The 17,525-nt window shown below is 45.6% G+C and overlaps 1 protein-coding gene across 1 annotated transcript in view; it reads left to right on the top strand.

The window, feature by feature from the left end:
* LOC137504856 (calpain-13-like) overlaps window positions 1-17,525 on the top strand; it is a 143,547-nt gene that overhangs the window by 37,916 nt on the left and 88,106 nt on the right. The window contains exons 5-8 of the mRNA XM_068233448.1: window positions 4,298-4,416; window positions 7,317-7,450; window positions 11,847-12,027; window positions 15,264-15,305. Of these exons, the coding sequence (XP_068089549.1) occupies window positions 4,298-4,416; window positions 7,317-7,450; window positions 11,847-12,027; window positions 15,264-15,305 (476 nt within the window). The remainder of the gene's footprint in view (window positions 1-4,297; window positions 4,417-7,316; window positions 7,451-11,846; window positions 12,028-15,263; window positions 15,306-17,525) is intronic.

Raw genomic sequence — 17,525 nt, 5'->3', positions numbered from 1 at the left:
AGGAGGGGGGAGGCAGGAGAGCAGCAGTGTTTCATTTGAATTGCACAGCAGAAGGGAGGAGGTGGCACTGCTGTCCTGACTGAGGGGGAATGGAGGATGGCCGACTGGCTGAGGGTGAGCAGTTTGTTTGTCACAGACTCGCAGTCAGCTAGCCAGTGTCTTACTGTGTTGAACTGTAGCATGTTATGTGAGAACATTAAGTGAAGCAGAGTAAATTTTCGAGTGCTGTGAGATCATTCCAAATCGGGAAGGGGGGAGGCATCCTCACAAGTTTGCCTCAGGCAGCAAAAAGTCTAAAACCGGCCCTGTGCAAACCCTCCAGTTTTCTTTGTTAGACATGAATGTACCTGACGGAGAAGCCTTGTGGGTTTCGAAAGCTTTTATAAAAACTCTTGTCTGCAATCAGTCACTAAAAGTATTATCTAAACTAGAGCAACTCTTATCATTGTGACAAAATGCATGTTTCTAAATCTATCCCATGACTAACAGGAAGCCACACCTCATTTACTTACTGTAATCACTTGAGGATTAACTGCTCCGTTCAAATAGAATTTGTTGTCATGCATAAATTCATACATGTTCAAAATTTCTACCTGCGGCTTTGGATAGAGGGTGGAGGGGTACTCACTGCTGTTTGTGTCCGTGTGTTTTATCTCCTAACTTCCTGTCCCTGGAATGCAAAAAACATGCTTCAAAGTAACATCAAAGTCGGAGAGGAGGTTCTACATTGCGAGCTGTCACTGGAACTAGATATTTATCCCAGTAACTCTTGCTCAGGCATCCATCCTCCTGCTTCAACAGGTGGGAATGGTATTTGTGGTTTGGTCTTTGGTACATGGCCAGGAGCTTAAAACGAGTCGTTACTCATGATTAAAAACCTGTCTACTTTAACGGTTAATAGCAAAGCCCCCTTACATGCTTCAAAAGACCTTATAGTTTTAGAGAAAATCGATTTTACATTTTCAGAGGAAAAAAGTATACATTTTTAGATGTGGTCAATGACAGTTCATGTATTTACCGCATTTAAATGTATACTTTTTTCCTTTAAAATTGATTTTCTCAAAAACTATAAGGTCTTCTTAACATATCTGGCAAATTTGGTGTTTCTAGTATGTAAGGGGGCTTTGCTATTAACCGCTAAAGTCAGCAGGTTTTTAATCATGAATACCGACTAGTGAGCAGCAGTCGGGTAACGAGTGCAATCACGGGTGCATTCGTGATCGGCGTTCGTGATCGAGAACTGTTCACTAATGCCGATTACGACCTCGGGATCGCAAAAGACGGCTCCTGATCAAGTGTTTTTGTGGTTACAAATTATGGGTAACAAGATCATGATGGCCCCACTTGTTTTATGACCCTTGTGAGATGGACCCCTAGGCACCAAGGAGAGGCAAGGAAAGGGGTATGAACATTGGGGGGGGGGGGAGACATCAATGTTTTGCTGGGGGACCCCATGAATTGTAGTTACCCCACTGTACATGGCTACACTACCACCATCAGCTGTGCGGCGGTGACTAGAGTGCTCAAAGTTTGCCAGTGAATGGGAATGGGAGTCGGTGCTGGGACTACTGCTGATATGAGTATTGGTTAGGGTTAAAGGGACTCCGAGCAGTGCAGAAACTATGGAAAGATGCATACCATTTTGAAGCTCTATTTCTCCTCTTTCCAACCATATATAAACCGCTACCCTACGCCTTTTAGTTTTCCCTATTTTCGCAATCGAAGTTGCAGCAAATTCAATTTCGATCACGAAAATAACAAAAACTAAAATGCATAGGGCAGCGGTTTAGGTGCCGTTGGAAAGAGGAGAAAGAGAGCTTCAAAATGGTATGCATCTTTCCATAGTTACTTGTATTACACAGGATGACTTTTCCCCAAAGTCGGCAGCTGAATGGAGCTGCTGACACTGGGGAAAGTGTCGTCCTGTGTAAGTCGGCAGCTAAAACTAAAAGGGCGTAGGGCGGCGGTTTATATATCGTTGCAAAGAGAAGAAAGAGAGCTTCAAAATGGTATGCAACTTTCCATAGTTTCTGCACTGCTCGGAGTCCCTTTAAGTCTTGGAAGGGAGGGTCATGGTGAGGATGAGGAGGCTAGGATGCGGCAGATTAGTTAGGTCTGTTAGGAGATTTTTATTTTATTTTTTTTGCCAAGGGTGAAATGGAGGACAAATGGCAAAACCAACATAAAAACAGCTGACTGAGCTGTGTAGCCAAAACATGGCACCCAAACCATAGGTGCCATAACCACAGGTATATCTTATCATGGCTGCCATCAGAATTTTCTGGGCCCCATACTGGGCAAACCTACTGGGTTCCCCTTACTCCCCTGTGTTTCCACATGCCAAATTACAATCTGATAGGTAGCTTGTAGTAGCAGCTAGGCAGTGATAGGTGTATTGTAGTGGCCACCAGGTGTGGGGAGCGGGGCCACTTAATGTAGCAGGCCTCCTCCAAATGCCATTTTAGAGTCACAAGGGGGCAGGGCCGCTTGCAGGGGTGGGGCCACAGCATGACAAGGCAGAGTGGCAATGCATTGTAGTCCTCCCCCCTGCATTGCCGTGTGTCCTCCAGTCACACGGCAGGGCGATAGGGGACATAAAGCAGCTGGCATCAATGACATTTCCCCTCACAGCTCATGTGGCTGAAAGGGGCTATGCCATGGGAGTGATTGACAGCTGGGACCCATGTGGTACTGTCACTGTTTGGGCCCCAGTGCAGCTACCCCATACAGCAGTACCTCATGTACAGCCCTGAAGGCGACCCTGTGTCTTATCGCTTGCTTCTTCATCCTGGACCAGCACTTGAGTTGGGAGAGCTCTGTTTGAAGTCAGTGGTGCAGCACCCCTTAACCTTTCAGCAGTGCCTTATGGTACATAAGCCCAGGACTGCCAGACCATCTAATCTTTTATAGAGACAGCATAGGCTGGACTGCCATTATTAGCGCAGAGTCTAAAGGTGCCCACTAATGATGCCATATTTTTTTTCCAATCCTACCATTTCTCTGTAATATGAGGGACTACCTGATGTGTCATTTGAAGTCTATTCACACAGTTTACCCTTCTACTACATAGATTTGGTAATATTGGGCAAAAAAAAAAAAGATTGAAACATTGATGGGCACCATTACACTTAAGCAGGGTTAGGGTAGGTAGAGAAAAGGACGGGAAGAGAGCCGGGAGCCCAATCTGGTGTAGTATTGTGAGTTAAAGTTGGAATTCAATAAAGTAGTTCATAAGTTATTATACTCACAAAATTGGGTTGCAAGCCAGGCAACCATGTAGTGCGCATGCGGGGAAGTACCGTCCCCGCTCGGCCTTGTCTGCCAGTGTGGTCGCTACTCCTTCGAAATATCTACTTGCCAGAAGTGGTAACCCCAGGCTTGGGGTGATTCGTCAGTAGGGTGGGAGAGGAGGCGCCCGAAGTGTCCGTATCTCATATGACTAGTTATACGGTATAGTATTTTGATTAGAAAGTATTGGATGGTCCTACCTTACAAAAGTAGTCCATTCACTCGGTATTAGAAAAACAAAGAAATACTTTATTTGGCACTTTTAAATGACAACGCGTTTCGAATGCTGTGCCGCTCGGCAGAATTCAGCAATACAGGCGCCTAGGATTGCTGAATTCTGCCGAGCGGTACAGCATTCGACCTGAGGAAGCGGTGTTTCCGTGAAGCGCGTTGTCATTTAAAAGTGCCAAATAAAGTATTTCTTTCTTTTTCTAATACCGAGTGAATGGACTACTTTTGTAAGGTAGGACCATCCAATACTTTCTAATCAAAATATTATACCGTATAACTAGTCATATCAGATACTCACACTTCGGGTGCCTCCTCTCCCACCCTACCATTACACTTAAGGATTTTGAGGATTGGAGAGTGACGGATGTGTTTTGAAAGATAATTCCAGGGGAGTAGAGAGGCTTGTGAGAAATCCTGTATATGTGAATGTAAGGAGGTGATTCTAGTGCAGGTTAGAAGAAGGTTGTGTGCAGAGCAAAAGCTGGGGTTGAAGTGATAACTGGAGACAAGTGAGGAGATGTATAGAGGAGAAAAAATGTTGGCTATATGGGAAACACTGGATTTGGGATTTAAGTGAATTAGAGGCCAGAAGAAAGTGTCTGCTCTACCTCTAACTACCTTCTGAAGATGTCTGGGGGGGTGCTTTTTTGTCATTCAAATAAAGAAAGGTTCCCAATCTTCACTTCAGTCTATGAAAAAAATTGCATTTGTTCCTCATCATGAAACTGTAGCAGCCAGCACAGCTAACTAGTTAACATTGTCCACTTACCACTACCAGGTAACTGCTGGTTCCTCTGTGCGATGGGATCTCTGACTCTCCAGCCACAATTACTGAACAACAATATGCCAGGAAATCAAGACTTCGGTGACAAATATGCTGGAATCTTCCACTTCAGGGTAGGACATTTTCAGTATTGTATAGATCTCATTTTTAAAATGCCTAATTTCTTGATTTCTTTGTGTAACGATCGGTGTCAGCACGCAGAGAGAATCTGATTATTGGTGATCTGCAGTATCACCAAGAATACAGATCTATGCCTGATTATGGATGATCTGCAGAATCACCAATAATACAGATATAGTGCTAACCTCTTGACACCTCTAGATATATATGGTGAGTGTTTGGTGTAACAGTATGACTTTGAGCAACCCACCTGATGAACAGGTGACCCTGAAGAAGATACTGAAGATACTGCTATGGAGGGTACAGAAACCTTCCAGCAGCCTGAGACTCTCCAAGGGGTGGAGTCAGGCTGAAGGTAGGAAGGACCAGAGAGTGAGTGACATCTGAAGGTGGATGTCACTGACTGATCTTGGAGACTATCTCTTAAGTGGAGAGAGATAGCTCTCGAGGTCGGGCAAGCCAGGTCGGCAACACACGGACAGACAAAGTATAAAGACAGAAGGCTGATTCGGTATCCAAGTCAGGCAGGGTTTGGCAACGTGATATCAGATATGTGTGGTACCGAATCAGAAAGCAGAGGGATAGTCAGGCAAGCAACAGGTCACAACAAATATCAAACAATGCCTAGTCTTGGGTGTGAGGTCCGTGGCTCTAAACCCTGGAACTAGTCTGATGTATAACAGAATGATAACACAAGTTCCCTAGTCTTGGGTGTGAGGTCCGTGGTCTCTACACCCTGGAACTAGTGTGATGTATAACAGAGTGATAACACAAGTTCCCTAGTCTTGGGTGTGAGGTCCGTGGTTTCTACACCCTGGAACTAGTCTGATGTATAACAGAATGATAACACAAGTAATCTGGCTCAGTGTGAATTCCCAGGTCCTCCTGGTTCAAACACACTGCTGGATCTGACTAAGGTCTGAGTGCTTCCACGTAGTGATCGCAACGGCAGACAATTTGAGAGTGGCCAGCAGTAACCATATATAGAGCAGTGCTCTCTGGCGCCACCCTCAATTGATCAACCAATGGTTACCACTTACCAGCTCTGAGGTCAGCTGACCGGCCTGGTCAGCTGATCCTCCCTTGACCATCATAAAAGTTCTGCCTTTCAGCGCGGGCGCGCGTATTCCTAAACCTGTGTGAACTAACAGGCTCAGCCACCCCAGCTGCACGCTGCTGCGTGCAAACTGCCACGCTGGACGCGGAACCAGCCGCCTTGCTGCTAGTACATGAGTCGGCTTTTCCACGTTCTGCCATGTCACTAGATACACACTTCCGCGTGCAGACCGTCGCGTTGGACGCGGAATCAGCCGCCTTGCTGTCAGTACACGCGGCGGCTTTTCCGCGTTCTCTCACACTTTGCTTGTAATCTGCTTTGGATGACTGCTAAAAGCAGTGTGAAATTGGACAGCCCCTAAGTGGGCTTGCTTTACCTCTCTCAGTTGTGCATACAATGGCCTCAACTCACTAAGCTTTATCAAACACTTTATCAAACGTTTGATAATTTACCTCATGGGTAAAATCTAATTTTGAATTCACTAAGGTGTTATTTATTTATTGAATGTTTTATCAATTAAACGTTCAATAAATCTATAACACTTTAGTGAATTTAAAATTAGATTCGACCCATGAGGTAAATTATCAAACGTTTGATAAAGTGTTTGATAAAGCTTAGTGAATTGAGGCCATTGAGTCCAAATAGATAATAGTTCGACGGTTTCGACCATATCTGGAGAATAAGATGGGTGTGCTAACAATTCAAAGGTGCATTCAGGATTTGTGGCCATTGCAACAGGCTCTTTTTCATCCAATCTCACCATTAGTCAGACCAGCCAAGTGTCACAATTTCTCCTGGGCACTATTTGCCGCCTCTATGCCTCTATCACCTAATCACCACGGGGCACTGGTCAAATGTCCCGACCTGTCCGAGCAGGACAGTTTGCAGTTAACTGTTTCACTGCCCAGAGTCTTTGCAGAGAACGCTAAAATACATGCACCACATCACACTCTGCAGCTTTGCCTCACACTAAACTTCATCAGCAGCAAAAGAACATAAAACTCCAAGCTTAGCAGAAATGTCTTTGAAGTTGAAAGAGAGTGAGACAGGAATCTCTACCCTGGCTATCTGGTTACAGAGCAATAGTGAGGAGGTGGATATCTTATCTTTCATGCTTGTGAAGTGTTAGAAATCCTATCTGTATCATTCATATTGGTTGCATTTCTCTGTGCTATTGCTCTTAATTATAGCCCATATTGTGGCACAAGATCCTTAATTAGGGTTAGTTGTGTGATTTTATGCATTTACAGTCCTGGGACTTGAGTTATGCACTTGTAGGCACTGTGTTAACTTTTCTAATATGTGAAGTTTTTTTGCCAGAAATAAAGAATTTAATATTTTGCACATTTCAGTTTTTATTTTCTTATTTAAATATTCATAACTCTTCATGTAGAGCTGTTTACTCTAATTTCTATTCTTTAATACATATGTGTGCTGTGATTATTCTTTACATAGCTTGCCTACCATCGCTCCATGCGCCAATCTCTGCATAGCATGTAGGGGGAACTGTATAGGGGAGGGGAGGGGTGTGCTTTTGAGAATATGTGGGCGTGGTTCAAGGTGTGGCAGGGGCATGTCTTAGTGTCCCTTTTTCCTGGCTCCAAAACTTGGGAGGTATGCCATTTGTATGTAATATAAGGGACTGCCTAAATCATCCATTTAATATATACACAATTTACCCTTATATTACATAGATTTGATAAAATTGGATGAAAATGATTGAATCATTAGTGGCCACCCAAAGGGCTGTGCTGCTACACCAAAACATCTCCCACTCACCTTTCGCATAACTTTCATTGATTTTTTTTTTCCTTTCTACATCCCTTATCTCTGTAGTTGTGGCATCTTGGCGAGTGGGTTGACATTGTGATCGACGATATGTTACCATTTGTGAACGGAGATTTCCTGTCCGTTAAGCCAAACTGCGAGAATGAATTCTGGCCCTGCCTCCTGGAAAAAGCCTACGCAAAGTAACTCACCTCCTTGTCTTATTGAACATTTTTAGACAAAATGGAACGTCTCTGTTTTGGGCAAAATGGAAATGATATCATTATCACTTAAATAGGAACTGCAGCCTAAACAAACATACTGTCATTAAGTTACATTAGTTATGTTAATTAAAAAGGATATGCAATATAATCACGTATCCACCCTGTTTTAAAAGAACAGGCAAATGTTTGATTTCATGAGGGTATCCATCTTTTTGGTTAAAAGGAGGTGACAGGGAGCATGAGACACAGTTCAAACTGTCCTGTGTCCTGATCTCCCCTCCCAGTTGCTAGGCAAAGAGAACAACAACATCAGAAATCCCATCTGTGCAAAGGCACAGCATCAGGGAAAAAATGCACAGGAAGTTTTCTTTGATGGGGAGGAGCTTAGCTTCTGTGCAGCCAAAAATGAGAAGTTCTGATGCTGTGAAACTGTTAAAGAAACGCCAAGCCTTTTCAGTGCTGCTGAGTAGATTTTTAGTCTGGGGGTTCACTTTAAGGTGGTTACTAACGATCCAATCTTTTTTTATCCAATCTTACCATTTTTATGTAATTTAAGGGACTGCCTCAAGTATCCATTTAATGTATTTAATCAGTTTACCTTTACGCACCACAGATTTGGTAAAATTGGATGACAAAGATTGGATCATAAGTGGCCATCATTAAGGTGGCCAATAACGATGCAATTCTATGGATGATCGATCAATCAAATGATCATTCGGGCCCACTAACTGTACTGTAATCACTGCAATATTAATCATTATTTCTACCAGTAGCGTGAGATATGCTATTAGTTACCGTTACTTACAACCATTACCGTAAGTAATGCTGATTACCTTAGTAACAGTCATAACTCGTGGTACTTACTGGTGGAAGTAAGTCTGCGCACAGCAATATTACCGCTGTTATGTGTATCAAGTCCCGAGGCCCTTATTCAACTCTCTTTTTCTCCTAAATTTTTCCTAGGTCGTATCTTCTTACCTTATCAATAAAATGCATTTTAAGCCACCAGAGAGCAAGAAAATACTCAAAATAATTTTGACAGTACCTTTTCACCTACTTCTTGGTACTTTTTCAATTACAGGGTGCAAAAAGTTATATGAAACAGAAGATGAAAATGTATCTCTTAGGAGAAAACTTAGGAGGAAAAGTGAATTGAATAAGGGCCCATAAGGTTGATTCACAAAGCTTACTTATTTTTTACCTTAACCATCTTAGCGGTATGGACGAGCTCAGCTCGTCCATCACCGCCGATGGCTGCCGCTCAGGCCCTGCGGGGCCGATTTTGCTCAAATAAAGAGCAGCACACGCAGCCGGCACTTTGCCAGCCGCGTGTGCTGCCCGATCGCCGCCGCTCTGCGGCGATCCGCCGCGAGCAGCGGCGAAAGAGGGTCCCCCCAGCCGCCTGAGCTCTGCGCAGCCGGAACAAATAGTTCCGGCCAGCGCTAAGGGCTGGATCGGAGGCGTCTGACGTCAGGACGTCGGCTGACGTCCATGACATCACTCCGCTCGTCGCCATGGCGACAGGAGAAGCCAAACACGGAAGGCTGCTCATTGCGGCCTTCCGTGTTACTTCTGGCTGCCGGAGGCGATCGGAAGAACGCCTCCGTAGCGCCATCTAGTGGGCTTTCATGCAGCCAACTTTCAGTTGGCTGCATGAAATAGTTTTTTTTTTATTTAAAAAAAACCCTCCCGCAGCCGCCCTGGCGATCTTAATAGAACGCCAGGGTGGTTAAAGGATACCCGAAGTGACATGTGACATGATGAGATAGACATGGGTATGTACAGTGCCTAGCACACAAATAACTATGCTGGGTTCCTTTTTTTCTTTCTCTGCCTGAAAGAGTTAAATATCAGGTATGTAAGTGGCTGACTCAGACCTGACTGAAACAGGAAGTGACTACAGTGTGACCCTCACTGATAAGAAATTACAACTATAAAACACTTTCCTAGCAGAAAATGGCTTCTGAAAGCAGGAAAGAGATAAAAAGGGTCAGTAGTTCATACATTTTAGCTCTGGTGTTCTTCAATGAATGTGTCATTGAGCAAAAACAATAAAACAGTAAAAAACATAAACTAAAACTGTGGAATATCTTAAAAAGTCATTTTTAGGAGAGGGAAGATAGATACAATTGTTTATTTTATTTGTTTATGTTCACCTCGGGTGTCCTTTAACTGTAAGAAGAGATAAAGCATGGGATAAACAAATAAGGACCCAAGTGCAATTACGGTAACTTTTTTTCCTGAGCTATCTCCAAGGAGATAATTTTCGTCTTCTCTTTAACCACTTCAGCCTACAGCTTCGAAAATCTTATGCATCCGAGCAATGTTCACCTCCCATTCATTCGCTAATAACTTTATCGCTACTTATCAAAATTAATTGATCTATATCTCGTTTTTTCCGCCACTAATAAGGCTTTCTTTAGGTAGTACATTTTGCTAAGAGCCACTTTACTGTAAATACATTTTAACAGGAAGATTAAGATAGAAATGGAAAAAAATCATTATTTCTCAGTTTTTGGCCATTATAGTTTCAAATTAATACATGCTACAGTAATTAAAACCCATGCATTTTATGTGCCCATTTGTCCCGCTTATTACACCATTTAAATTACGTCCCTATCACAATTTATTGCACCGATATTTTATTTAGAAATAAAGGTGCATGTTTTCAATTTGCGTCCATCACTATTTACAAGCTTATAATTTTAAAAAATGTAATAAGATACTCTCTTGACATATATATTTAAAAAGTTCAGACCCTTAGGTAACTATTTATGTAGTTTTTTTTTTTTTAATTGTAATTTTTTTTTTATTATTTTTTTAATACAAAAATGTATTTGGGTAATTTTAGTTTGGGAGGTAAATAGCCAATTTTAGATGTAATATAATGAATTTTTTATTCAATACAGGTATGTGGGTGCAGTTTACTATTTGGCCACAAGATGGCCACATTCAAAAAATTTCTAGATGCGAACGATGTCGCATCTAGGAACTAAAATGAAGAGAAGTTGTTTCCTGGGGGCAGAAATACCACGCTCTCTGATGAGAAAGCGTCGGTATTTCTGCCGGGGACTTGGATCGGTGAATGGGAATTATATTCCCATTCACTGATCGGGGGGGGGGGGGGGGGGGTAGGGGGGGGGTTAGCGGGAGGCAGCGGGGGCGCCCGATCGCGCGCACCACACGGCTGCAGCACCACTGCCTATCTGGACGGATATATGCGTCCAGATATGGCGAAGTGGTTAAATAAACTTTTCAGCATTTGACAATTGAAAAAGTACCCAAAAGTTGGTGAAAAACTACTATCAAAGTTTTGAGTATTATCTTGCTTGCTGGGGCCAATATGCAATTCATTTTTTTCACCTGAATTTTCTCCAAAGAAATACTTTTTCATCTTTGATTTCAAATTTCAATTTCAAATAACTTTCCAGCACTTTTCAATTAACAAAAAAGTACCAAAAAGAAGGAGAAAAAAAGTACTGTCAAAATTATTTTGAGTATTTTCTTGCTTTCTGGTGGCTTAAAAGACATTTTATTGGAAAGTTTAAAAATATCACCAAGGAGAAAACTCAGGAGAAAATGTGAATTGCATATGGGCCCTGGAGAGAGATAATTCATGAGCTAAGTCGAATAAGGAAAGATAAACCAAGTAAATTAGGGAGAGATAAACCATGAGTTAAGTCAGTACTGTATAATATGTTGGCGCTTTATAAATACTATAAATACATAAAAAAAATAAGTTAAGGAGTAGTAAATTATGAGTTAAGTTAGATAAGGAGAAATACATTATGAGTTGTCATTTAAGGAGAAAATCATGAGTTGCTATTTAAAAGCATGTCATTTAAAAACCACGAGGGGGGATTACCTCACAGTGCATCTGTTAACCCTGTGTGTGTGAGGGGAAAGTCCTGTGTCCTGTGTCTCTGACTGAAGTGACCGAAGAGTGGAGAGGAAATGTAACTGGCTGTGATACCACACAGCTTTTCATGTTTTTTTTTTTCAGTCAGAGAAAAATACTCTGTAGTCTGATATGCAAAAAAACAACACTGGATGTGCATTGAAGCAGACACCCCTTTTGAGAATGATTTGTTCTAATAGAGCTAAATCCTACACACAATGGATTAAAGCTTTTGCCTCTTACATGTAACATGAACAGTAGGAAAATGTTCACACAGCTGCTTAGACATTATTTGTGCATTGTCATTTTAAAACGCTTGGTTTGATAGTGTTCCTTTAAACAAGTAAGTTTTGTGAATCAGCCCCAGTGAGACGTGACGTCCATGGAATGATGACACATGGTGGGTTTGATTGAGCTGGCTGAACTAGAGGTCTGCCATCATAAAGCATGATCTATGTTATTGCTTCCATGTTTCAGGCTTTTGGGATGCTACTACAATTTGCACTGGGGGATTCCTGCAGAGGCCTTTGTGAACCTGACCGGACAGCTGGCCATGTCATTTGACCTGAAGAGCAGCCGTCTCCATGTGAACGATCTCTGGAACATGATCAGCACTGCGAGCCGAGACGCCCTGATGGCCTGCATCTCTGCCAAGCAGGTACCGCTAGAGCAGCTTCTGCCAGATGTTGAGGCCAGCCTTGCTGGTGAATCTCCATTAGAGATGGTCAATAAGATGATGTTAATTCAAACTTTCATGCAAATTGCATGAAGCTTGGAAGTGCATTGGGTTGGCCCAGTTGCAAGCTGCATACAATGTTCATTAAATATTTATGCAAGGAAATAAATAGCATTTCATTGACCATCTCTAGACTCAATAACATTTCCATCACGGTCCAGGAAACTAGTTTAGGTGTGATTTGAGTGACCTTTCTTCCCTCTTTGCTCTGGAGTGAGGGTGACTGGACCAGATTTTTTTTATCAAAGTCCTCTTATCAGCGTGCTGTGCTGCCATGTCTCCTCCCTCCAGCCTGCACCTATCAGTGTTCTGTGCTGCCATGCCTCCTCCCTCCAGCCTGCACCTATCAGTGTTCTGTGCTGCCATGCCTCCTCCTTCCAGCCTGCACCTATCAGTGTCCTGTGCTGCCATGCCTCCTCCCTCCAGCCTGCACCTAGCAGTGTCCTGTGCTGCCATGCCTCCTCCTTCCAGCCTGCACCAATCAGTGTCCTGTGCTGCCATGCCTCCTCCCTCCAGCCTGCACCTATTAGTGTCCTGTGCTGCCATGCCTCCTCCTTCCAGCCTGCACCTATCAGTGTCCTGTGCTGCCATGCCTCCTCCCTTTCAGCCTACACCTAGCAGTGTCCTGTGCTGCCATGCCTCCTCCTTCCAGCCTGCACCTATCAGTGTCCTGTGCTGCCATGCCTCCTCCCTTTCAGCCTACACCTAGCAGTGTCATGTGCTGCCATGCCTCCTCCTTCCAGCCTGCACCTATCAGTGTCCTGTGCTGCCATGCCTCCTCCTTCCAGCCTGCACCTATCAGTGTCCTGTACTGCCATGCCTCCTCCTTCCAGCCTGTACCTATCAGTATCCCTGGGCTGCCATGCCTCCTCCTTCCAGCCTGCACCTATCAGTGTCCTGTGCTGCCATACCTCCTCCTTCCAGCCTGCACCTATCAGTATCCCTGAGCTGCCATGCCTCCTCCTTCCAGCCTGCACCTATCAGTGTCCTGTGCTGCCATGTCTACTCTTTCAGCCTGCACCTATCAGTGCTCCTGTACTGCCAAGCCTCCTCCTTCCAGCCTTCACCTATCAGTATCCCGGGCTGCCATAACTCCTCCTTCCAGCCTGCACCTATCAGTGTCCCTGGGCTACCATAACTCCTCTTTCCAGCCTATACCTATCAGTGTCCTGTGCTGCCATGCCTCATGCCTCCAGCCTGCACCTATCAGTGTCCTGTGCTACCATGTCTCCTCCTTCCAGCCTGCACCTATCAGTGTCCTGTGCTGCCATGCCTCCTCCTTCCAGCCTGCACCTATCAGTGTCCTGTGCTGCCATGCCTCCTCCTTCCAGCCTGCACCTATCAGTATCCTGTCCTGCCATGCCTCCTCCTTCCAGCCTGTACCTATCAGTGTCCTGTGCTGCCATGCCTCCTCCTTCCAGTCTGCACCTATCAGTATCCTGTCCTGCCATGCCTCCTCTTTCCAGCCTGTACCTATCAGTGTCCTGTGCTGCCATGCCTCCTCCTTCCAGCCTGCACCTATCAGTATCCTGTCCTGCCATGCCGCCTCCTTCCAGCCTGTACCTATCAGTGTCCTGTCCTGCCATGCCTCCTCCTTCCAGCCTGCACCTATCAGTGTCCTGTCCTGCCATGCCTCCTCCTTCCAGCCTGTACCTATCAGTGTCCTGTGCTGCCATGCCTCCTCCTTCCAGCCTGTACCTATCAGTGTCCTGTGCTGCCATGCCTCCTCCTTCCAGTCTGCACCTATCAGTATCCTGTGCTGCCATGCCTCCTCCTTCCAGCCTGCACCTATCAGTGTCCTGTGCTGCCATGCCTCCTCCTTCCAGCCTGCACCTATCAGTATCCTGTCCTGCCATGCCTCCTCCCTCCAGCCTGTACCTATCAGTGTCCTGTGCTGCCATGCCTCCTCCTTCCAGCCTGCACCTATCAGTGTCCTGTGCTGCCATGCCTCCTCCTTCCAGCCTGCACCTATCAGTGTCCTGTGCTGACATGCCTCCTCCTTCCAGCCTGCACCTATCAGTGTCCTGTACTGCCATGCCTCCTCCTTCCAGCCTGTACCTATCAGTATCCCTGGGCTGCCATGCCTCCTCCTTCCAGCCTGCACCTATCAGTGTCCTGTGCTGCCATACCTCCTCCTTCCAGCCTGCACCTATCAGTGTCCTGTGCTGCCATGCCTCCTCCCTCCAGCCTGTACCTATCAGTGTCCTGTGCTGCCATGCCTCCTCCTTCCAGCCTGCACCTATCAGTGTCCTGTGCTGCCATGCCTCATGCCTCCAGCCTGCACCTATCAGTGTCCTGTGCTGCCATGCCTCCTCCTTCCAGTCTGCACCTATCAGTATCCTGTCCTGCCATGCCTCCTCCTTCCAGCCTGCACCTATCAGTGTCCTGTGCTGCCATGCCTCCTCCTTCCAACCATCACCACTCACAGTGTTGCCATACTGCCAACGCGTGCCCCCTGCAATAAAGGTGTATTGATGGAGAAGAGAGGAATCATAGAAATTGAACCAAAATTGACATGAAATTAGAAATGATCAGAAAATTTGGACTAGTTTCCATGGTAACTGTGGCCACCGTTCCTCTCTCCCTCCTCCACCCCCACCTTTGGATCTATTTTAGTTTTAGTCAGGGGCGTAGTAATAGGGGGTGCAGAGGTTGCGACCACATCGGGGGCTCTTGGGCCAGAGGGGCCCCGGGGGGCCCACTCTCAACCACAGTATTAGCTCTTTATTGGTCCTGTGCTGATAATAATCACTTCTATATATGCTTTGAATAGTCGTAATCATTAACACACTGTTTCCTATCTCCGTTTTGCACCTCTGACACTGTAGTTGCCATTGGCAGGTTTTGGTTCGCCGCATCAATTGTTATGTATGCAGTGCTTGGGGGGGGGGGGGGGGGGGGGGGGGGGGCAATGTAAAACTTGCACGGGGGCCCCACAGCTTCATAGCTACGCCACTAACTTTAGTCATGAATTCAGCTCTACATTTTTGCATAAACAAAGAGGCTGAAATTCCTCCTGCTCTTGAACTGCAGACTTTGAAGAGTGTTGCCTTTGGGCATTGAGCGGTAAATCAGAGGAATTGTTTCAAGTGTAATAATAAGGACAAAACTATTAAGGGATGTGTCAAAATTCTCACCTGGATCTTCTAAATTCACAGGAGAAAACACCCAGGAGCCGGAGTTACAGCGTACCAAGTGAGGTGAGTCTGGATTACCATAAAAGGGAACTCTGTAAAGTGGCATTGGATTGCGCACTGAATAATCGAGTGATGCAGCATGCTGGAAAGATCTCGTTCGAAAGGGCTCAGTCAGGTGTGCGGCTGCAGTAGTGTTTGATTTTTCCCATGACCAGTGGACCCCTGTCCGGTCTTCCCCCATGTAATGTTTACCCCTGACTGTGTTGCAGGCTCACCTGTCCTCTGACGCGCCTCCTCCTGTGTTCTGCATCTTCTCATTATCGCTGCCTGGTGGCTGTACCGTCTGATGGTCACATGGTTTAATTTCCCTCCTCATCAATGCAGAAAAATGTGGCACAGAGGAGGAGGCGTGTCAGGCGAGCTTGCCACACAGTACACATTATATGGGAAGAAGCCTGGGGGCCTGGCAGACGGCTGTGGTGGGCAGTAGTGTTGGGCGAACATCTAGATGTTCGGGTTCGGGCAGGGCCGGATTTACAGCTCAGGAGCCTATAGGCACAGAAGTTCTGGCGCCCTAAGCCCCGCCTATCAGCACAGGCCACACCCACAAATCACGCCTACCTTTTCTTACGAAAACGAATGTAGATATTACCAAAGGCAATTAGAGAACACTAACAATATGCAGATATTGCCAATGACATGCAGAATTTACCAAATATATGATATTACCAACAACAAGAAGATAATACAAATCACAAGGCATTAATACAGATAACACATAGTTTCTCATTACAGGCAGGTACTAATGAGTAAATTTTAGTGATGGGTAGATTCTATTGATAGGAAGGTTTAGGTAGGCAATATGGATGGTCTGTGAGTTGATCCAAATTTGGTTGAAATTAGTCTGCTTGTGGGAAGCAGCTGTGTCCTGCCTCTCCACATGGAAACAGCACACTGTTTGGGTATACCCAAGTGATGTCACACTAAGGACTGAGCTCAATCCTTACAGGTGACACTTATTATAATAGGCACCTCATCAGTCCTCAAAGGATACCTTAATCCTAAACATATCATCAAATTGACGCCCCGTGTGTGTGTGGGGGGGGGGTTGTGCATGTGCTTACTGTGTTTCCCGTGTCCAAGCATCTGCGTCCGTTTGCCCGTTTTCCTCCCGTTCAGAGTCCTGGTCGGCACCCTGTGACCCTCACATACTATGCTGTGCACGCGCAGTTTGTCCGACGGGTACGTCTTGGTGCGAGAGTGCGCACGTAAAGCACTTGGAGGTTCCCAGCAAGTGCGGTCACAAGGCGCCCAAGTGGACATACTGCGCATGCACAGTGTAGTATGTCTGGGCTTGAGAGCGCCAACAGGACCCTTAGAATGGGGAGGAAAATAAGCAAACGGAGGCAGACACCGGCCCACGGGAGGTGCATTAAGCATATGTACAACTCCCCTCACACACAGACAATTTGAGGATATGTTTGGGACTAAGATATCCTTTAAAAGAAATATCAGGCATTCGCGAAAATGTGGAAAATGCAATCTATTTACCTGTTGCTTCCTCCAGCCCCGGAAAGCTATGTGTCCCTTGCTACAGTTCTGCTCCCAGCTGGTCTCCAAAGGTCCCCTTTGTTGCAGATGCCAACCTGGCAAGGTCGTTATTTTCTGTGCCAGTGTGTGGCTGCTCACGATCACGTAGCCGGGAGATGTGTGCAAATGCAGCACTTCTGCGCCTGCACAGAACACTCCCGGCTACATAAGCGTGATCCCGCAGGTGCAGAAGATACCAACCTCGCTGGGTTGGCATCTGCAACCGAGGGGACCTTTGGAGACCGCCTGGGAACGGAGCTGCGGCAAGGGACACATAGCTTTCCAGGGCTGGAGGAAGGAACAGGTAAGTAGATTGCATTTTCTTTAAAATTCATACTTCAACCCTCACTGATCTCTAGCTGAGAGACTACATTACTTCCTCCTTCTAAACGTGTCCCCTGCTGAGGCAATCCTATGCTTCCCCTTACTCTTTCAAGTGGTTCCCCTCCCCATTTGACACCTAGACCTGGCCTCCAGCAGTGTTTTCACAGAGTGACACCTCAGCACTGACCAGCTATCACCTGATCTGATCAGAGCAGCAAATACATCTGATCAGTTCAGGTGATATCTGGACAGAGCTGCCTGTCACCCTATGAAAACTTTACAGGATTGTCTCAGCAGGGGATACTGTTCAGGAGGGGAGGGGGGAGCTTTATAGTCTCAGCTAGGAAAAGGAGGGGAGGGGGAGGTAGG

Source organism: Hyperolius riggenbachi, chromosome 4, assembly GCF_040937935.1.
Source record: "Hyperolius riggenbachi isolate aHypRig1 chromosome 4, aHypRig1.pri, whole genome shotgun sequence".
Lineage (NCBI taxonomy): Eukaryota > Metazoa > Chordata > Amphibia > Anura > Hyperoliidae > Hyperolius > Hyperolius riggenbachi.
This window is presented reverse-complemented; position numbering and strand designations above follow the sequence as displayed.